At 46.2% G+C, this 22,972-nt stretch overlaps 1 protein-coding gene across 2 annotated transcripts; it reads right to left on the reverse strand.

Moving 5' to 3' along the window:
* Positions 1-1,096: 1,096 nt before the first annotated feature.
* BAG2 (BAG cochaperone 2) lies at positions 1,097-21,451 on the reverse strand. 2 transcript variants are annotated; one of them, XM_003128336.5, is made up of 3 exons: positions 21,084-21,451; positions 11,927-12,036; positions 1,097-10,201 (listed from the first exon to the last, which is right to left on the reverse strand). In XM_003128336.5, exons 1-3 carry the CDS (start codon positions 21,194-21,196, stop codon positions 9,792-9,794), a joined length of 633 nt encoding a protein of 210 aa, XP_003128384.1. In that variant the 5' UTR covers positions 21,197-21,451; the 3' UTR covers positions 1,097-9,791. The 2 variants fall into 2 exon arrangements, with proteins under 2 accessions (XP_003128384.1, XP_005665922.1); XM_005665865.4 differs by lacking the exon at positions 21,084-21,451 and adding an exon at positions 20,798-21,081.
* Positions 21,452-22,972: the final 1,521 nt, after the last annotated feature.

Consider the following 22,972-nt stretch of genomic DNA (forward strand, 5'->3'; position numbering starts at 1 on the left):
CAGTGTGAGACCAAATGTGACGTCTTTAAAAATCAAAAGAACCAAAATATATTCCATATTTCAGAGACTGGGGCTTAGATAATTTTGCCTTGTAAATTAACTTTCTTTTCTAACTCCATCAATTTGAGTCTGCTTTTTTTAAAAGCTGTTTTATTTTGAGACTTTTGCTGCTGCTTTCTCCCACATAATAAATGCATTTACTTTGTCCTGTCAACTGCAGAGGCATTGAACATGTGCTTCCTGTGTGGCTGCCATGCTAAGCGCAGGTGTTCAGCGTCTCATGTAACGTTCCCGAGTCACCCAGTGTCACAGCTGGGAGGGTGGGTGGGGGCAGACCCTCAGAGGGGGTGGGTGGGTGGGTGTGTGAAAAGTTTACAAAGACTGCAAAGGTTGTAGAGAAAGTCCTGGGCTGATCTGGAGTGAACAGTGAACTAGAAGGTATTGCCCAGGGTGGAAGGAATTTCCAGGTGCTGACAGTCCTTGAGAACTTGAGGAAAACTTGGTTGTCTGCTGAATTTTCACAAAGCTGATAAAGACGGCCCGTGCACGCGCGCACACACATACACACACACACACACACACTGATTCTGATACACAAAATCTTCAGCAGTGAACCTGGTGACAGCAAGTTAGCTTGATAAATCAAGAGGCTTTTGCCACAGTTATCGATGAGAATTAATGTTTTCCATGAAATGGAAAGATTTAAATGAGGCGGACTCAGCTGGCAAGCAAAACTATCATGAATGTTCTCACATTGTTAGATTGTGAAGTGCTTTTTATGAAGAGGGATAAAAACACATAAAACCAATCTGGATCTTGACTGAGTTCCCCCCCCATTTTTTGATGAAAAAAGAATATTTTTAAATGAAAATTGAATGTGATGTATTCATTTTGTAGTAGTATTTGGGGAAGTTGAAGTTTTTGTGTAGCCATAGCACTAGTTACTTTGAACAAATCAAAGTGTTCTATGGTTGCTCTCTATAGGTGCACAGAAGAATCATCCATACCCTGTCAACCCTGTTAGTGAACAAAATGCAATCTAAGGTAAGGCAGTTCAGATCTAATATGAGGGAAAAAATGCTCAATGATGAAAAGCTTTCAGTGAAACAGTTACTTTTTAATTATTAAAGACAGTATAAATTGATATAACTCTTACACAAAAAAACTTTGGAAACAGGGACGGGATCAGGATGGCGGAGGAGTAAGACGTAACACTCACCTCCCACAAACACGTCACAAAAACCATCTACGTGTAGAACGATTTGCACAGAACATTACTGAAGGCTGGCAGAAGACCTTAAACTTCCTCAAAGAGCAAGAAACCCTCCACATAACTGGGTAGAACAAAAGGGAGGAAAAAAAAAAAAAGAAAAAAAAGGAAATCAGGCTGGGACCAGCAGTCCTGAGAGGAAGCTGTGAAAGAGGAAAGGAAACCACCCCCTGGGGAGCCACCTAACCGAGGGGAGATCAGCCGAGATAGAGGGACCTCAAAGCCTCAGAGAAGAGCACAGCAGCTGCACTGAGGGCAAAGCGGAGGGAGAGCCACACAGACCATCAGGACCGCCTCCCAGGACACCACAGCCTGAGCCGCTTGGGCGGGGGCTGGGGGTCAAGACCGAGGCTCCGGAGGTCACTTCTGGGGAGAGGACTAGGGCTGACGGTGTGGAGACAGCCTGAGGGGCTGGGGAGTGAGGCTCAGAGCTGAGGGAAACTAGGAGGAGGACTGCGCCCATGGAGGGGCAAGGCACCACTGCTGGGGACAGCAAGAGGCAGAGGGGCAGACGGCCACAGGAATATCTTTCCCTGCACACACATGGACTCTTGGAGGGCAGGGCTATAGGTGGTGAGGCACCTCTTGTGCCAACTACTGGTGGCGGTGCCTCCTGCTCAGGCTAAGCATGACAGGGTGCTGCTTGTGTGGTCTACAGGCAGCAGGGGCAAACCACCAGTTATCTATGAGTCCAGAGGTGGGCATGCCTGCTACCATGAGGGGTCCATGAACAGGCACCACCTGCAGCCCCAGTCACCTCAGAGGTCAGCACAAAGGGGGGCACTGCAACCAAGCACCACCCGTTGTTGCTCTCACTGCCCTGGGAACACACACGCCCTGATGCTGCCACTGACAAATGTTTCAGGCACCATCCAAAACTTCCTGAAGCTCACTGCCACTTCCCAGGGCCCTGCAACTAGGAGCAGCCTGCACCACCTTCCTGTGGGTCCTTGCCACTGTCAAAGGCCCAGTAACCAGGCATTGGCTACTAGCCCTGCTCATTGCCTCCCACCTCCCTGGAAGCTCGTGCAGCACCCTATCAAGTGGATAACAGCCTGCACACACTGAGAAAAGAGACAGCAAGCATCCAAACCCTCACACCAAAAATAAATAGTAAGCCCTCACAAAATACCCAGGGGTGCTCTCGAATATAAATAGCCCTCCAAGACTACAGTAGTTGGTTTCCCTAAACTCAGAGAATAATAAAAATAGAAGCAAAATGAAGAGGCTCAAAACCATTCCCAGGTAAAAGAACAGGAGAATTCTCCCGAAGGAGCGAACAATGAAACAGACCTCTGCAGTTATCAGACACCGAGTTCAAGAGGAGACTAAAAATACTGAAGGAATTAAGGGTGACTATGAAGGCATTAAGAGCACATATGAACAGTAATGCACATTACTTTAGAAAGGAACGAGAAAATATGAGGAGCCAAGAAAAATTAGAAAATTCATTTGCAGAGATGCAAACTGAGTTAAAGGCACTGAAGACCAAAATGAAATAATGCAGAGGAGTGAACAGTGACGTGGAAAATAGAATAATGGAAATCACCCAGTCAGGACAGCAGATGGAAAACCAAATGAAAAAAAAAAAAAAAACAAAAGCAATATAAGGGATCTATGGGATAATATAAAGCAGGCCAGTCTACACATAATAGGGATTCCAGAAGGAGAAGAAAAAGAAAAGGGGATTGAAAATATATTTGAAGAAATTATGGCTGAAAACTTTGCACATCTAAAACAAATATCAAGATACAAGAAGCGCAGAGGGCCCCAAACAAGTTGAACCCAAACAGACCCACACCAAGACATATTATAATAAAAATGGCAAAAATTAAAAGGAGAGGATTCTAAAGGCAGCAAGAGAAAAACAAAGAGTTCACTTAAGGGAACCCGCATAACCCTATAGGCTGACTTCTCTACAGAAACACTACAGACCAGAAGAAAATGGCAAGCATATTCAAAGTTCTAAAAGGGAAAAATTTGCAGCCTAGAATACTCTACCCAGCAAAAACATAATTTAAAATAGAAGGGATATAAAGAGTTTTTCCAACAAATAAAAACTAATATAGCAATACTAAACCCATTCTAAAAGAAATACTGAAAGGTCTACTCTAAATAAAGAAATAGGATGGAGGAAATCACAATTGGACAGCAATCACTTAAACAAGCCAGTATACACATCTAAAAGGAAAAAAAAAAACCCTACTGCAAAAGCAAAGGTAAACCCAAGTAACTGGAAAATGATAAACATGAAGATGTTAAAAAGGGATATCAAAATCATAAAATGTGGGGAAGGAAAGCAAGAAAATCTAGACTTTTTTTTAGAATGGGTTTGAGCCTATATGACTATCAGGCTAAAGCAAGCAGATATAGGAAGAGGTAAACACATTTGAAAAACAGGGCTGGGAGTTCCCATGTCATGGCTCAGTGGTTACCAAACCCAACTAGTATCCATGAGGGCATGGGGGTTCGATCCCTGACCTCGGTCAGTGGGTTAAGGGTCTGGCATTGCCATGAGCTGTGGTGTAGGTCACAGATGAGGCTCAGATCCTCTGTTGCTATGGCTGTGGTGTAGGCTGGCAGTGACAGCTCCAATTCAACTCCTAGCCTGGGAACCTCCATATGCCATGGGTGCGGCCCTAAAAAGACAAAACAAACAAACAAAATGGGGCAAAATGCACACAAACTACAGAGGACACAAGCATAAAATAAAAGGAAATCATCCAACCAAAAGAAGGAAAGGATCAAAGGAGAAACATAGGATCAACTAGAGAACAAGGTTTAAAATGGCAATAATACATATTTATCAATAATTACCTTAAATGTCAATGGACTGAATGCACCAATCAAAAGACAGAGTGGCAGACTGGATAATACAACAAGAGCCTACTACAATTTGTTGCCTACAAGAGACTCACCTTAAGGCAAAGGACATGTCAACTGAAAGAAAGGGGATGGAAAAAGATATTTCATGCTAATGGAAAAGACAGGAAAGCAGGAGTTGCAATACTCATATCAGAGAAAATAGACTTTAAAACGAAGGCCACCAAGAAAGAAAAAGAACACTATTTAATGATAAAAGGATCAATTTGAGAAGAGGATACCATATTATACTCATCAATATATATGCCCCTAATATAGGACCAACCAAATACTAACAAACATAAAAAGGAGAAAATGATGGGAATACAATAACAGTAGGAGTCTTTAACACCCAACTCATATCAATGGACAGATCCTCTAGACAGAAAATCAATAAGGCAACAGAGGTTCTAAATGACACAGTAGGAAAGTTAGACTTAACTGATATTTTCAGGACACTACATCCTAAAAAATCAAGAGTATACATTCTTTTTTTCTTTCCTTAGTGCCACATCTATCATATATGGAAGTTCCCTGGCTAGGGATCAAATTGGAGATGCAGCTGCCAAACTATAGCAATGCCGGATCTGAGCCGTATCTGTGACCTATGAAACAGCTTGCAGCAACACTGGGTCCTAAATCCACTGAGCGAGGCCAAGGATTGAACCTGCATCCTCACAGACACTATGTGGGATTCTTAACCTGCTGAGCCACAGTGGGAACTCCAGAAAATGTTTTAATGCATTCTTTAAAAATATACATGGAACATTCTCAAGGACTGACCACATACTGGGGCACAAAACTAACCTCAACAGATTTAAGAGTATAGAAGTTATTTCAGGTATTTTCTCTGACCACAATGGCATGAAACTAGAAAACAACCACAGGGAAAGAAATGAGAAAAAACTAACTCCATGGAGACTAAACTACATGCTACTAAAAACCAAACCAAAACAAACAAAAAAAAACAGTCAGCAAGGAAATCAAAAGGGAAACTGAAAACTACTTTGAGACAAATGATAATGAAAACATAACCATTCAAAACCTATGGGAGGGGCTGTTGTGGCTCAGCAATAATGATCCTGACTAATACTCATGAGGATGTGAGTTCCATCCCTGGCCATGCTCAGTGGGTTAAGGATCCAACATTGCTGTGAGCTGTGGTATAGGCTGCAGATGTGGCTTGGATCTGGTGTTGCTGTAGCTGTGGCAAAGGCCAGCAGCTACGGCTCCAATTTGAACCCTAGCCTGAGAACTACCATGTGCTGCCCCAAAAAGACACACACACACACACACACACACACACACACACACACACACACACACACACAGATGCTGCAAAAGCAGTGCTTAGAGGAAATTTCATAGCAATACAGGCCTTTCTCAAAAAAGAAGAAAAATCTCAAATCCACAACTTAACCCACCACTTAAAAGATTTAGAAAAAGAAGAACAAACAAAACCTAAAGCTAGCAGAAGGGAGAAAATCATAAAAATCAGAGAGAAAATTGACAAATTTCTGATCAGACTCATCAAGAAGGGGAGAAAAAGAACTCAAATTAACAAAATAAGCAATGAAAGAGTAGAAATCTCAATGGATACCGCAGAAATACAAACAACCATAAGAGAAAACTATGGACAATTATATGCCAACAAATTTAACCTAGAAGAAATGAACAACTCTCTAGAAGACATACAGCCTATCAAAACTGAATCGAGAGGAAACATAAATTAAACAGATGGATCACCAGAAGTGAAATTCAATATGTTATAAAAACACCCCCTACCTACAAAAGTCCAGGACCAGATGGCTTCACAGGCAAATTCTACCAAACATACAAAGAAGAACTTATACCCATCCTTCTTAAACTTTTCTAAAAGGTTGAAGAAGGCACTCCCAAAGACATTCTATGAAGCCATCATCACCTTAATACCAAAACCAGACTAAGATACTGCTAAAAAAGAAAATTATAGGCCCCTATCTTTGATGAATATAAAATTCTTGACAAAATTTTAGCCAATCAAATTCAACAACATATAAAAAAGGTCATACACCACAACCCAGTGGGATTGATCCCAGGTTCACAAAGATGGTTCAAAATACACAAATCAATCAACATCATATATACAACATTAACAAAAGAAAAGTAAAAAACCACACAATCACCTCAATAGATGCAGAAAAAGCATTTGACAAAGTCCAACATCCATTCTTGATAAAAATTCTTACCAAAGTGGATTTTGGTTAATATACCTTAACATAATCAAAGCCATTTATGACAAACCCACAGCCAATATAATACTCAATGGAGAAAAACTTAAAGCCTTCCCACTACAATCTGGAACAAGACAAGGATGCCTACTCTCTCCACTTGTATTCCACATAGTATTGGAAGTCCTAGTCACAAAAATCAGACAAAAGAAATAAAAGGTACCCAAATTGGAAGAGAAGAGGTAAAACTGTCACTCTATGAAGATGAAATGATACAATATATAGAAAACCCTAAGAACTCTAAACAAAAACTACTTGAACTGATCAACAAATTCAGCAAAGTAGCAGGATACAAGATTAACATTCAGAAATCAGTTGCATTTCTGTATACTAACAAAAAGGGATACAAAAATACAATACCTTTTAAAAATCACACCTCAAAAAATTAAATCCCTAGGAATAAACCTGACCAAGGATGTGAAAGACATATGCTGAGAACTATAAAACATTAATCAAGGAAATTAAAAAGGATTAAAAAGAAATGGAAAGTATTCCATGCTCCTGGATTAGCATTAATATTGACATGGCCATACTACCCAAAGCAATCTACAGATTCAGTGCAATTCCTATCAAATTACCCATAACATTTTTCAGATAACTAGAACAAAAAATCCAAAAATTTATGTGGAACCATAAAAGACCCAGAATTACCAAAGCAATCCTGAGGAACAAAAACCAAGAGGGAGGCATCCCTCCTGGACTTATGACAACATTACAAAGCTATGGTAATCAAGACAGTGTGGTACTTATACAAAAACAAACATACGGACCAATGGAACAGAAGAGAGAACCCAGAAATAAACCTGGACACCTGTGGTCAATTAATCTTCAACAAAGGAAGCAAGAACATAAAATGGGAAAAAGACAGTTTCTTCAGCAAGTGGTGCTGGGAAAACTGGACAGCCTCATGCAAATCACTGAAACTGGAATACACCCTCACACTATGCATGAAAATAAACTCAAAATAGCTTAAAAACTTAAACATAAGGCAAGACACCATAAAATTCCTTTAAGAGAACACAGGCAAAATATTCTCTAACATCAACTGTACAAACGTTTTCTTAGGTTAGTCTCCCAAATCAACAGAAATAAAAACAAAAATAAACCAATGGGACCTAATCAAAATTACAAGTTTTTGCACAGCAAAGAAAACCATAAAAAAGACAAAAAGACAACCTGTGGAATGGGAGAAAATAGTTTCAAACAATGCAACCAACAAGGGCTTAATCTCCAAAATACACGAAAAACTTACACAACTCAACAGCAAAAAAACAAACCCAACTGAAAAATGGGTAGATGACCTGAATAGACATTTCTCCAAAGAAGACATACAGATGGCCAATAGGCATATGAAAAAATGCTCAATATCAATAATTATTAGAGAAATGCAAATCAAAACTACAATGAGGTATCACCTCACACCTGTCAGAATGGCCATCATTAACAAGTCCACAAATAATAACTGCTGGAGAGGGTGTGGAGAGAAGGGAACCCTCCTACACTGTTGATGGGAGTGAAAATTGGTACAATCACTATGGAAAACAGTATGGAGGTACATCAGAAAAGTAAACATAGAACTACCATATGACCCAGTCATCCCACACCTGGGCATCTATCCAGACAAAACTTTCATTGAAAAAGATACACTCACCCCTATGTTCACTGCAGCACTATTCACAGCAGCCAAGACATGGAAACAACCTAAATGTCCATCGACAGATGAATGGATTAAGAAGATGTGGTACATATACATGATGCAATACTACTCTGCCATTAAAAAGAAAATGCCATTTGCAGCAACATAGATGGAACTAGAGACTCTCATACTAAGTGAAGTGAGTCAGAAAGAGAAAGACAAATACTATATGATATCACTTATATGTGGAATCTAATATATGGCACAAATGAACCTTTCCACAGAAAAGAAACAAACTCATGGACGTGGAGAACAGACCTGTCGTTTCCGAGGGGGAGGGGGAGGGAGTGGGATGGACTGGGAGTTTGGGGTTAGTAGATGCAAACTATTGGATCTGGAGTGGATAAGCAATGAGGTCCTGCTGTACAGCACAGGGAACTATATCTAATCACTTGTAATGGAACATGATGGAGGATGATGTGAAAAAAAGAATGTATGTAAATGTATAACTAGGTCACTCTGCTGTACACCAGAAATTGACAAAACATTGTTAATCAACTGTGATAAAAAAATTTTAAAAAACACTTTGGAAATACATCAGGCCATGAAAACATGTATACCCATTGACCCAGTAAATCCCCTTGTTGGAAATTATACAAAGAAAATCAAAAACAAAAGAAAGGGAAGAAGCTCTACATTCACAAATATGGTGCAGTGGTAAGTGACAAACTGGAATGGTTAAGGGGGATGGCGAGTAAATTGTACAGCTGTGCAGAACAGAGGTTTTTAAGTTGAGAATTAAAAGCAAACCTACAATGGCACTTCTGTTTTTAAAGGCAAGTTACCATACTATTTTTCTGTAATTATTAAAAATTGAAAGAGGAGTTCCTGTCGTGGCTCAGCGGTTAACGAACCTGACTAGCATCCATGAAGACAAGGGTTCGATCCCTGGCCTCGATCAGTGGGTTGAGGATCTGGCGTTGCCGTGAGCTGTGGTGTAGGCCGGTAGCTACAGCTCCCATTGGACCCCTAGCCTGGGAACCTCCATGTACCACAGGTGCTGCCCTAAAAAGACAAAAAAAACAGTTGAAAGAAATGATGCCTTTAAAGATGAAGCGGATGGTTGTTCATAGTGGTAAAATTAGAGGTGAATTCTCTCACATTTTATGTCATGTGTATTATCAAGAAATATATTCATATTACAAGATGTATGTCTTTAAGTTAAAAATAATTTGATATAAATGTAAAAAAAAAAAAACTGCCAAAAGTAAGGGGAGATGGTGGGAACGTTCCCATCCACCCTCTAAGTTCACTGCTTGGTTCACAGCAGATGTGTGGTCAGTGGGGGTTGCTTTAGGGATAGAAGGTCTAGTCAACCACACACCCCACTGCCCGTGTGTCTGTGCCAAGCAATGCCCAGGAGAGAACCGTGATGCTTTTGCTCCAAGCTGAGTCCTCACTTCCCCCACACAGTGTAAGTGTTCATCCAGAGAATCATAAAAAAATATACATATGAGGTGCTAGATCCTAGTATAAGACAAGAATTCAATCTAAAAACTTCTAGAAAGGTAATCAAAATATTGCTAGTTTTAATTGTTATTCATAAAACTAACAACACTGGGACATGTCCCTCACTGGAAGCCACTATCAGTGTTACGGGAGTTGTGCCTAACATACAGGACTAGTTAATTAACACTTGCACTAGTATGTTAGCATTTCTACGCCATTATTTCAAGGGCTCTTAGGCTGAACACTAATTGAACCTGCTCTCGGTGTTCTGCTGCAGGGTTTTGGAAGCCCCTTTAGAATGCTCCAGCAGCTTGATGGCCTTGTCAGAGTTTTCAATGTTCCTAAGCAGGGTCTCTAGCCTTCTCTTAATTTTCTTCTGATCTTCAAGAGCACAGCCAATCACTATGGACTGGAACTTCTGATCCACGGGCCCGGCAGGCACCTCGGAAGAACAGGCGCTGTACAGTGACATGAGGTGACTCTTGGCATTTCCCAGGTCATCCAGAAACTTGCTCACCACTTCGTCGATGATCCTGGTGGCTTGCTTGAGGGACTCCTGCTGCTGGGGGTTCCTAATTGTTTCCACCGAAACTTCAACGGTCAGTGTTCGTCCCATCAGACGGTTTGCAGTCAGGTTTAGTTCTTCCCTTTCCCCTAATCAGAAAAAGTTTGACATGTCAATCAATGTGAGAGAGAAATGCATCTGTGTCGAGAATACGAAAATCAAACCTATTCTGTGAGCACGTATGAAGTTCTTCAAGGTCAAAGTTAAAGCTACAGCAGTAGGGTTAATTTAGGAATCAGATTACAGAGAAAGGCTGTAGAGCACTTTTTCCCTGAAGGTCCTTCTGGGATGGCGACCAGATGACCTCTCCAGGTGTCATGTCTGCAAAAGCTGGTGCAGGTGTGCTTCTGGAACTGGGAGGGAGGTCAAGTCCCAACAGAGCGAAGGGTGAGCGTCCCTGGGCTTCTGTGCGGGACGAGCAGGAGAGGGGGCTCCTGACCTGTGGGAGGAGGTGCCTGGAGAGCAGGAAAGTCATGTGCCCTCTACCTTTTGCCTGAGACTCCCAATAATAAGAAAGATTAACACGAAGAAACAAGTTTATTAACATGTATACCTCACGTACACATCAGGGCTCGCGAGCAAGGCTCAGTAACTCCCCCAGAGCCCAGGCTGCTACCCTAAATACTGTCCACGGCTTGAAATGCTGGGGAGGGAGGGGGTGGGTTATGGAGGGTACCAGAAAAAGCACGAAAAACAACAGTAAGGTCTTGATGTAGGTTGAGTAGGTGCCTTCTCCACTGCTGAGCGTCTCGCAATTTAGCCATGCTCCTCCTGGTACATTTCCTTACAAATGGAAATGTCCATTACAAAATGTAAATGTCTCTTATTATTATTTTTTGTCTTCTTAGGGCTGCACCCTCAACATATGGAGGTTCTCAGGCTAGGGTCAAACCGGAGCAGTAGCCACTGGCCTACACCACAGCTCACAGCAACGCCGGATCCTTAGCCCACTGAGCAAGGTCAGGGGTGGAACCTGCGTCCTCATGGATGCTGGTCAGATTTGTTTCCACTGAGCCACGACGAGAACTCCACAAATGTCTCTTAGAAAAGAGTAACTTCTCCCTTTTCAGAGCTTCTCCTGTGTCTGCAGTTTCTCAAAAACAGTCAGCTCAAAACAATGCTTAGGCCAAAGAGGCATCTTTTGGCGTGGCACATTCTGTGCGCATATCAGAAAACAATGCCTTAACTGTGGCTGAGAAAACAGTATCTCCTCCGTGATACTGGAGGAGAGGCTGGCCTCTACACTAGGCACCGGCTTCATCTCTCCTGGGACCGGTAGGGGTGCTGGGTCAACCTTTCCCTATTTATGTGAAAATCAGCCATCTCTCATCTGTCCTGTTCTGTAACTCCCTTCCCAATTCAAGGACCTTTGGCCAGAACAGTGGAGAGAGACTAGATCTTGACATCTTGACCCTGCTGAGGCTGCGTAGCAGTCTGGGTCTGGGCTAGACGCTCACTGAACGACACCAGCAACGCAACTATTAGCCCGGGGAGCCAGGCTGGGAGGACCACTGGGTGTGCAGAGAATCACCTCCCAGCAAGCCCATCTCTTCTTGGGCAGTAAGCTCTTCCTCTGGAAACGGGTGTCACTGGGTCCATAATCCACTTTCTCTGCCTTTCTCCCCTTTAAGTGACACCTCCACCCAACCTCTCACCCTCTGACGCTACTGCTTTTCACATCCCGCACAGCTCTGGCCCTTCTTGGAAGCATGGACCTGGAGCAGCTCTCGGGCTGGAGGAGTGGCTCTGCTGATGCCCCCCTTCCCCCACCCACCCCCAGGACCCCCCCCACCCCCCCGCCCCCCGCAGCGCACCTTCGCTGATCTGCCGCATGTCCTGGCTGTTCTGGATGCTGTGGATCATCTCCAGCAGCACCTCCTTCTCCTGCTCCACGGCAGTGGCCGCTTCTCGCAGAGCTTCCACCCTGGGGACCAAGGGGGGCCAGATGTTATAACCCAGACAGCAGAACGGCTGCCTCATCTCCCCATCCCTCAGTCCAACTCACGGTTAAAGATGGTTAACCAAAAATGCCGTATTCCTTGTTTTCTGTGCTTTTAAGTTTTCTTTTTAATCCACTTGCCCTGCTGCTCCCATTTTCCTCCCCACTCACTGGGCAATAGTTCTGTTTAGCGTTTATTTATTTGTATTTGCTCTACAAAAAAACGGAATACTTGTGTGCTCGCCTATTTTCAACTTATTTATATCTCACTGTTTCTGCCCTCACGCAGTGTATTTTATGACGAAGCACCAGGTTCCTCCGAGTACGTGTAATCAGGAGCTCCTAGGTCTCGCATAAAATGCCACCTTGTGTCCCCACCTGACCTGACCTCCCCGACCCAGTAGAGATGTACCTCGGCGCCAGTTTTTCGTCACCTCCAGTAACAGGTCAATGACAACCTGTCCTCTCGGGGCCCTGATAACAGGCACCATCCCAGGGCAGGGCGGCTTCCTCGCAGGGTGTGCGGACCCTTCATGCAGCTCCATTCTGGATTGTTCTCCAGAAAGCCCCTGGGTCCCCACAGCCCTATCAAAGCTCAGCATTTCCCAACTTTCTAACCTTCTGCTGTCAGTGTAGTAGGTGCTGCGTCAGTACTTAATCTGCCCTTCTTTCATTACTCATCACTTTGGACATCTCTCCGTATCCTTGTGAGGCTGTTCGCAGCCTTTGCCTATCTTGCTTTTTCTTTTTGCACACTGGGGTTACTGTCCCCCTGCCATGTGCACACTCAAGGCGTTAATGCCCTGTTGGTGACAGGCCCTGCAACCACCTTCTCCCATCCTGTCCCCTGTGAAGTGTGTCTGGGCGTCCTTCATGGAGCAGAAGGCCTTGTTCTGAAGGGGTCAGGTCCATCTCTGCTTGGTTTGGTTTTACCTCACGGCTCATATCGGGAAGTTTTGCTGCAGGGCCCTCCCCTCCCCAGGTCCTGAGACGCTTTCCTGCACCCCCGTCTACTAACGTCTGACTTCACCTTTCCATGCTTATGTCCTAATCCACCTAGAATCCACCTTGTGTGTGTGGCTAGGGGAGATGTGTTTCTTTTTCTCCATATAGTGAACCATTTTCTCCAACGTTATCCATCCCCAAATCCATCTTTCCCTCAATGATTTGTAGATTGTCTGCCTCTGAAGTCTCTATTCCATCTTTCGGCACTGTGCCTGTTGTTATACCAACACCCTTTGCTTTTTCTTTTTAGGGCCGCACCCGAGGCACATGGAGGTTCCCAGGCTAGGGGTCAGATAGGAGCTGCAGCTGCAGGCCTACACCACGGCCACAGCCACGCCAGATCTGAGCCGCATCTTCGACTTACACCACAAAGCACAGCAATGCTGGATCCTTAACCCACTGAGTAAGGCCAGGGATCAAACCTCAAGGATCCTAGTTGGATTTGTTTCCCCTGAGCCACAACGGGAACTCCCTGAAGTACTGATGGTAGTTGTACAGACTCTTTTAAGTGTTTTGATACTTTGGATAGTGTTGGTATTGGGAATAATACATTTCTATATACTGCATTTTCTAGTTGGCTATTGCTGGTTGGAAAAAAAAATGCTGTTTTTGTAGTTCATGTTGTAGCTGCCACCTTAACACTTATTCACTTAATGGTTTGATTTTTGATTCCATTGGTTCTTCTAGATGGATGATCATATATATCATCTGCAAAAACGATAATCCTTATCTGTGCCTTTTTAATCCTCTTAGCTCCTATTTTTCTTTCTCATAGTACTGACCAAAGCCCTCCTATATAATATCAAACAATGGCCAGCACGGTGGGTTAAGGATCCAGTGTTGCTGAGCTGTGGCATTGGTTGCAGCTGCAGCTCGGATCTGATCCCTGGCCTGGGAATCCACATGCCCTGGGGCGGCCAAAAAAGAAAAAGAAAAAAAGCCCAAACGATGGTGATGAGCAAGGGCATGTTTGCCTTCTCCGAATTTAAAGAGAATGCCTCTGTGGGTTTTGGGTACGATGCCCTAATCAAACTATCAAAGCACCACTTCCCCCAACCCTACACAGGCACCGACTACGGACTCAGCCAGTCACTAAAGAACCAGGTTGTGGAATCAGGGGAGAAGAAAACAAAATCCTGTGTGTTTAAGGTGCTCTGTTTCCAGGGCATTTTCTTACATATATTACACCACAACTAAACAAGTTGCTGACTTTTGCAAAATAAATAGTGACAGATGTAGCTCCAACACTCAGGCGGCCTTGGAAGCACAAGATCACAGACCTCATCCCGACCGTGCCCTCCGTGGGCGCAGAAGGAACCACCAGGCAGTGTGAGCACAGGCCATATACGGATGGCCCTTCCCCACCAGCCACACGCAGGCCTTCTTCCCAATGGGCACCCACCTGTTGTCCCCCGAAATAGCACCGACAGACAGACGGTAGTCACAGGGTCTGAATTCATCAAGATACTAAATATACGCTGGACTCTGTGTTTATAAGAGCCAGCAGGAGCAAAGAGCGAGGAAGAATCTTATGTGACAAATTTAGCTGGAAAATGCAATCAAAACCAATAGTCTATCAAACAGTAAGAGCGCAGCATGAGGCTGTGTTCCAGCCCATTCATTACAGACTCGTGCCCTTTAATACACACTAGGGAATAGAAACTGGAATCTTCTAATATAACCTAGGGAACCTCAGGCACATACTCTAGAGCCTGGCACACACCAAAAGGGTCAGCTTGGCACCAAAAATGAGACATTCATGAAAAACAAAACATGACTCCAGCATTTCAATGGCACCAAAGAATTACTTGATTGGTAAATGAGAAGATGCCGACAGAAGAGATGAATTTTCCAGCCCTCCTGAGCCTGTATGCACATGTAGGATGATAAAGAGAGAACTGAGAGTTACTCTACAGAAGGAGGCCCATTTATGAGCGTAAGTTTCAACACGAAGCTCATGGGTTGTTAACAAGAAAGTGGTTTGAAAAGAGACGCTTTAGACAAAAATATAAAAATCTGTCACAGAAGATGTTTTGTCATTAAATGAGACCAAATGTAGAGGAAATGAGATGGAATTTTTAAGTTTTACTTTTTCCCCCCATATGGCTAGAAATTGCCAGGGCATTTTCTCCATAACACACAGATTTCTATCTTGTAAAGGACTTCTTCTTCTTCTCCTTTTTTTTTTTTTGTCTTTTTAGGGCCGCACCCGCAGCATATGGCAGTTCCCAGGCCAGGGGTCCAGTCGGAGCTGTAGCTGCTGGCCTGTGCCAGGGCCATGGCAATGCAGGATCCGAGCCGCGTCTGCAACCTACACCACAGCTCACGGCAATGCCAGACCCTTAACCCTTTGAGCGAGGCCAGGGATCAAACCCACAACCTCATGGTTCCTAGTCGGGTTGGTTAGCCACTGAGCCACGATGGGAAGTCCTAAAGGACTTCTCATGTATGATTTTGTGTAAACCCTTTTCATCTCACAGCAACAGTAAAACGCCATCCTTCCCGATGCAAAGATTCCCAGAGCTTTTGGCATCACGGCCCTTTCCTCTGCTGCCCCCTCGTCCTGCGACATCCCTCTTCCCCTACCCAGGCCTCCTGGGTGATCCTTTTTCAAAACCCAATCCTTCTGGCAGGAACTGTTTCCTAAGCAACTTCCTCCTTCCCCTGCCCCAGGCAGTCAGTCCTACCCTGGTCTAGTGGATGGACTATTCACAGGATGAAGGTTTTATTTTTTTTAAAAAAAGTCAATCCTACATCTCTACTTAGTTTGCTTGGGTGCTAGTTGTACTGTTCATCAGCTACTGGTATTCCGAAATCAACTCATACATACATCTTTTTGTCCCTCCCATTAGTTCTAGAAAATTGTTAGCCAATATATATCTTCAAATATTTCCCACTTGCCACTCTGCTATGTCTTCTGGAACTCTGCTCAGACAAGGGTGAGACTGCCTCTCTTTACCCTTCACGTTCTCAACACCTCACTTGACAGCGCTGCTCTTGGCGGAGAAGGGTGGTTCTGTTTTTATGAGCAGATCCTGGAAGAGCTGCATGTCCAAATTGGGAAAGAACTGATCCTCGCTCCAAGGGCGGCCTGGGCTGTGCTCCTGGAACACTCTCCGCATGGAATCAGGACTAAACTTTAACAAAGACAGGCCATGGTCAGAATGTCCCTAGGACAAAAGTGCACGGCGCGGACCGCTGGGTCCCCACAGCCTGGGGACCAGAGAGAGGAGGAGCTGGGAGGTGACTGACTGCACAGGCTGGTCACAAGTGCAGGGACCGCAAGGGCCTCAGTCCTGCCACTCAGGACAGTGCTGCTGCCACCTACTAGCTGGGTGACCTTGGGTAGTTTCTCTTTGCCTCAACTTCCTCACTTTCACTATACGGATCATGTGACAGTGGTTGTGACCGAATGGAGTGAAGCAGGTGGAGTTTAACGCAGTGACCGAAAGCATCAACTAAAAATGTATTTATGAGTAACTCGGATGCAGAACTTACGGATGCAGAGCACCAACTGCTACACCATTTTCTACAGATTTGAGCATCCGTGGATTCTGGTCCATGGGGGCCACTGTCAGCATCAAGTGCCCAGAGCTGAGGCCGCAAACACTAGCTTCCTGGTTTTTATGACACACTTACCACTACGAACTTGGGCTTCCAAATGGCAAGAATTTGTGCTTTCATCAAAAGGAGGGGAAATGGTGGGAGTTCCCATCATGGCTCAGTGGGTTAAGAACCCAACTCGTATCCATGAGGATTAGGGTTTGACCACTGGCCCCACTCAGTGGGTTAAGGATCCAGTGTTGCTGTGGCTGTGGTGTAGGCCAGCAGCTGCAGCTCTGATTCGACCCCTGGCCTGGGAACTTCCACAGGTGACACCCCCAACCCCCCCCCCCAAAAAAGTGGAGGAGGAGAAATGGTAAACAGACTTTTTTCAAAGATGATTATTTCTAAAACAATTCTTGAAATCATAGTCCTGTTTCTTATTCAATACTCCTGAGGGTTTTTGGCTGAGCCTGTGGCACAAGGAAGTTCCCAAGCCAAGGACTGAACCTGTGCCACAGCAGTGACAAGGCTGGGATCCTTAACCGCTAGACCACCTTATTCTTACTCTTGTATCAAGGAAGGCTACAAGGATCATGTACGTTTCAGGCAAAGTGCAGCTTCTGAAGGGCGTCCGAGTCATCACCAAAACAATGCATTACACTCGCGGCTGAGACACTGGGGGGTAAAAATGGGACCAGGGTTTAGCATTAGGAGCGGCTTGTTAGTGGGGTGGCCTCAGACTGGCCTCCAATCCCCCTGGACCGGATCCCCCGGCTCCTAAAAGAGATAATAGGTGTCCTTCTCCTGCCTCAAAGGGTTCTGGAAGGTTCAGATGACAGTGTCTATGACAAGGGATCTTTTTAATTACAGGCTCTTAGAGATGCTAACTATGGCGCCAGCTTGCTTTGTGACCCCTGGGACGCCACACACGGAACCGTGACAGGAAACTTTCAGCTGTGCCCCCCCTCGCCGATCCTTTACTCCCTGGCTGCCACGGAAGCCACTGCAAGTGGCTGGCAGGCGGGGGAGGAGCCATGCTAGGAGCCCTTTGGGGAAATCTGTGAACAGCTGGTCTCCCAGCCAGTTCCTTTTCCCCTCTGCTGTGTCCACACACCCCACGTCCAAACACCTGTTACCCTCCAGAACCTTTAGGGGCCACTTGACCCCTGGCACAGTTCAATATTCATTCATCCAAACACCAGTCTAAGTGGAAAGTTCACCTCCTTCTGTAAAATCATACATTCATCCACATACTCTTCCTACATCCTGAAATACGACACACTTAACTCTAAGAAAATTCAGGCAGAAGATATCAGTCTCCCGGATTCCAGCTGTGTGACCTTGGACAAGTCATTTAAGCTCTCAAGCCTCACTTTTCCACATGCAGAATGGAGGGGATGGTAAATTCCACAAAGGCAGGGCCCTGCATGGTCATGTCATTCACTAACTAGCTGTTAGTGTGCAGTATTTATAAATCACGGTAGCTGCTAAAACAGTGACAATCGTAAGAAACATGTTTTGGGCCACTGACGAATGGAAAATCAGGCACCAGCTGAACTGGTCATGAAAACCCGGAGAGAAAGGCATCACCTTTTTAGGAGGAAGCGAAAAAGGAGGTGAGCTAGAGTCAAAAAAGAAAGGCTAGCGGTGTGGAGAAGTGTTAGAAATCCAGGGAAATTCTTGACTGGTCTGTAGAATGCTGCCAACATCTTAAAGCTTCTCAGACGTCGCGGGCACCAGTTCACACACCAGGTCCTAGAGCATTTAGCACAAATCTGTTTTTTAGCTTCAGACGGAAGCAGTTTTTGCCACAACTGACAAAGCCAGTAAAAGCGAGTTTCCACGTACAACCTGTAATTTCCTCTCTAGCTAGTATGCTGTTTAGTCATCCTTTTTTTTTAAGGGCCACACCTGTGGCATTTGGACATTCCTGGGCTAGGGATGAGTGGGAGCTGCAGCTGCTGGCCTACGCCCCAGCCAAAGCTTGCGGCAAGGCCGTATCCTTAACCTCCTGACCAAGGCCGAGGATCGAACCCACATCCTCATGGGTACTGAGCCACAACGGGAACTCCTTATTAGTCATCCTTCATATGAAATTAAACCATTAGAGAAAATGACCTGGGAAAATCATGCATTCTTCTTCCACTTGATCTTCTAGGTAGGATTCTAGGTTCTGAGAGTGCACTCCACTCTCCATGGCTCACATGGTTTCAAAAACTCCTGTTTTTACCCACCTTCCCAAATGCTTCCTAAGTTTTCACTCAGCGTTACTTTTTCTAAAAGCAAGAAATAAAGCTCGCAAAAGTCTACAATTACTGGGAAGGTCCTTAAAATGAACAACTAGACACACATTAATCAGCCTTTCCTCCTCAGTTCAAGAGTTAATTCGGCAAAATACAATTTAATTGCTTGTACTCAGTAATCAGAATTCGCTTCACATCAATCGCTGGAACACAATATTCAAAACCAAAGCCTTCCTGGTAAAGACGAGCACTTGGCTGCTTTCGTACGTGAGGCACTAGTTCAAGTCTGAGGACCACCACTCAAGCTTGAAGAAGGAGGCGGGGGCAACATCCCCCACGGTCCCTGAAGAAGAAACCCTTCCTTTCTGATGGGGTGTGGGGGTGGGGAGACCCCAGAAATGGTTGAGAACATGCCCCTCCAAGTTCTAAAGCCCGGGAAGATGACAAGACCCCTTTGCGATGCGATGAAAAAAGAAAAGGCAGTCTGCCGGGGCGGGGGTTGGAAAGGGGACAACACACGACATTCAGGAGCACTGGCTTCAGCAGGTCCAGCCACGGGAAGCACTGCTCTCCCCTTATTCCATCTGTGTCATTCCCAGCAGGACCCCAGAACCAGTCTGGGTTCTGGTTTCCATTACTACCCACAAAATCATGATGGTGGAGAATTTATTTTCTTTTTTTTTTTTTCATTTATAATGATATTTCTTCCATTATAGCTGGTTTACAGTGTTCCGTCAATTTTCTACTGTACAGCAAGATGACCCAATCACACATACAGGTATACATTCTGAATTTATTTTCCGAGAAGACATTGTTTCTTGCCATCATCATCAATAACAAATTTCAAATGATAAATACTAAATTTTAAAATGATTAATATAGGCCTCACTTGCTTAATGCTAATTGATAAATAATAAATGCCTCATTCAGTTAATCATGATAAATAATGAAGAAATGCCTCATTTGGTTATTAGTGTACTTTATGAGTCATAAGACCCCTCCCGTTTTGGTGTATTAATCAAGGGAGGTAAAGGCAATTCTTGAAATGTCTACCTTACCTACTCCTTTGCTCATCCAGAACCTGGTGCAAACTATGGAAAAAAATGCGGAGGTTTAAGGGAGTTGTGGGTGCCCCAGTTAAGATTTTCATAAAACTACACTTGCACACAATTTATACAGTAGCTTTTGTGACCTGAACCTTTACGAGAAGTACATCAACGTTTTCATACATTGTGGAAAGAGAAAAGTAGGTCCAAAACTTCTTGCATAGGCTTTAGGCATCCCAAGGAGCCTACCACCCCATCTGCCGCTAGGAGAGTCCCTGGCCACCCGGTTCTACAGGAACTGACAGCACAGCCTGGAAAGAATTCAGACGAGCAGGAATGAGGAGGCTCTGCGCTCTGGGAAAACTGGCGGAACAGGCCCACAGAGAGAGATTTTCAGGAAAATTTAATGAACCCAGATTCTTGCATCTTCCCACACGCAGAAAAGCACTAAAACCATTGAGGACACATCTGCTCTCCCGACCAGCAGCGACCTTCTATCAAAACGTGCGCTCGCCCATCTACCCCGCCCTCAAGTCCCCTCCGTGGGGCCGGGGCGGCGCTAGAGGCCCCCCCACACCCCCAGGTGCTCAGCACGCCCCCCAACAGCGCAGCTCGGGCCCCCTCACGCGGCTTTATTTCAAGCCACACGTTGATTCCTTATTAAAACCTGAATCAGCTAAGAGTGGAAACAGGTGACCCCTGTGGTTTCGGGCCAGCAAACTGCACTTGGAAGGTGGGAGCGGCTCTTGGTGGGGGGAGCCCGGCGCCGGGAAAAACGCAGAGGGGACCGGGCGGGCGCCCCACAAGTGCCCTCGCCCCGCCCCGCCTTGGGATCCGATGGGGCCCCGAAGCTTTATTCTGAGATATTGCTCTTAAGTGTTGGAAGCAAAAGAATGGATCACTGACCTTGGGACCATTAGACCGCCACCCGTTCAGAAAGAGCATCTCAGGGAGACCCGACCGAACCCCTGGCGTGCAGAAGGTTCTGGAAGCTCCGCGGACCCGCGGTGTCAGCCCAGCCCCAACCGCCAGCGGCGTCCCTACCCTTCACCTCCTCGGCTTCCCCCGCTCCCGCGCAGGCAAGAGCGCGGCCGCCGGGACGCGGGGCCAAGGGACCGCCGGACGGACAGGCTAGCGAGTGCCCCAGGGCCGGGGTCCGACCGCGCCCGGATCCGCCCGCCGCCCCGCACACCTGAGCTCCAGCTGGTCCAGGCTCTCCAGCAGGCGGCTGGAGCGGTCGGCCATGGACGAGGAGCGGCAGAAGCGGCCCTCGTTGGCCTTGGCGCTGATCCTCGCCTGAGCCATCTGCGCCCGGAGGCCCGAGGTCACCGCCGTCACCGCGCCGCACGCCTCTCTCTGACGCGCCGCCCGCGCCCGGGCTGGGGATCCGCGGTCTGGGTGGGGACTGGGGGCCAGGGGACTGGGGGTCGGGGGGCGCGGGTGGTCGAGCAAGGACTGGGGTCCGGACGACTGGGGGCCAGGGAACCGGGGCTCCAGACGCCAGGGGAACCCAGGGGCGCGGGGCGCTGGCTGACCGCGCGCGGGCGGTAGGAGGAAGCCGGGCGGCCTGCGGGGCGGCTCACGTGGCGTCGGGCCCGCTCTTCGCCTGGAACACCGCCCCCAGGGCGGAGCCCGCGCCCCCGGCCCGGCCCGGCCCAGCCCAGCCCGCCCTCCCGCCTCCCGCGCGCAGAGCCGGGCCGCCGGGGCCGTGTCGCCCGACCTGCCTGGCCACCAGGCCCTCTCCGGAGATGAGAACGAGGCTAATAGAGCGCGCGAGAAAAGGCGCCCCTCTTACCACCCAGCGGGACGTAGGAAGGTGAACTTCCTTTATTTTCAATGACTTTCTTCTGTTCAAAAGTTATTTGCTGGAATTTAAGTGAAATGGTTAAGACCCTTTCACACCCAACTTATTTAAATCTCCTGTTAGGAAAAGATGCCGTAGGCCACGAGGTCAGACACCATGAAGGTCAGTACAAGTGGAGTGAATGTTGTGGGGAGCTCGCTGCTTCACGCTGCAAGAATGAGAAGGTACAGGGCACTTCAAGTGGAGATAATAACACTTTAAAGCTGGATCACAACCTTTAATCTGAGATCAAAGCCATGTAAATAAGTGAACAGAGATGAAGCCCTTAAGGCTGGATGGCAATTTTTCTGAACTTAGACTCCATGTCGATGAATTGTTGCTGGAGGGGAATATTTGACATCATTAAGTATATTCTCTCATATCATGACACGAACAAAGAATCCTTCCACTTTTGGAGAATGGAAGTCTATCAGGTGACTTCAGCATCACCCTGGACTCTCATGCCAGAGACCCAGTCCCCTCCCCTTCAGGGTGCACCCAGCCTGCCTTCCCTCCTGGACCAGTGGCCTGCCCTCCCACTTGCACCCCTGCTTCTGCTCTCAGCTGTTTGCACTCAACACAGCCCCACAGCAGTCCAAGTACAGCAGGTCACACCACTTACTCTCAGAAACCTTCAGGGCTCCTCCTTTCCAGGGTCTTCAGAAAAGGTCTCTAAGGATGCCACCTTGCATTGCCCTCTGAGCTCATCCTGCTCTTCTAGACCTTTTCACCCTCTTCCTAGAGCTCGCCCACCTTCAGGTCTCCTGAGCTTCACCTGGTCAGGGTCCTTCCCGACCACCCTGTTGGAAATAACTGCCTCCCCCTGCCCAGCCCCATGCTCTCCCCCCTTCCCTGTTTCACTATCTTATCATTCGAGGTTCTATCCAACCCCCTCCCCGAGTGCTCCAGAGTGGGGGCTTTGTGTGTGTGTGTGTTGGGGGGGGATCTCAAGTGCCGAGAACAGTGGCGAACACATGGTAAGTAGCCAAGAATACTTTGTGAGTGGGTGAACAAATAAATGATTTGAAAGAAATTGAAAAGAAAAAAATGATGCTCTTTAAATTGAGCCCCAGCCTGCTGAGTATCAGAGCTGCACTTGCCAAGGGAGCCCAGAACAAACCCGTGTCTTGTTCCCCAGCGATGTCAGAGAGGAGAGCCAGGCCAGCAGGCGGGTAAGAAATAGGACAAAGGGCTGGGCTGGTAGGACACCAAGGATCCAAAAAAAAAACCCCACCTTC

The sequence above is a fragment of the Sus scrofa genome, chromosome 7 (genome assembly GCF_054392235.1).
Source record: "Sus scrofa isolate SSC_HxYL_T2T_F1_AM1 chromosome 7, Sscrofa_HxYL_maternal_Yorkshire_Landrace_v2.0, whole genome shotgun sequence".
Classification (NCBI taxonomy): domain Eukaryota; kingdom Metazoa; phylum Chordata; class Mammalia; order Artiodactyla; family Suidae; genus Sus; species Sus scrofa.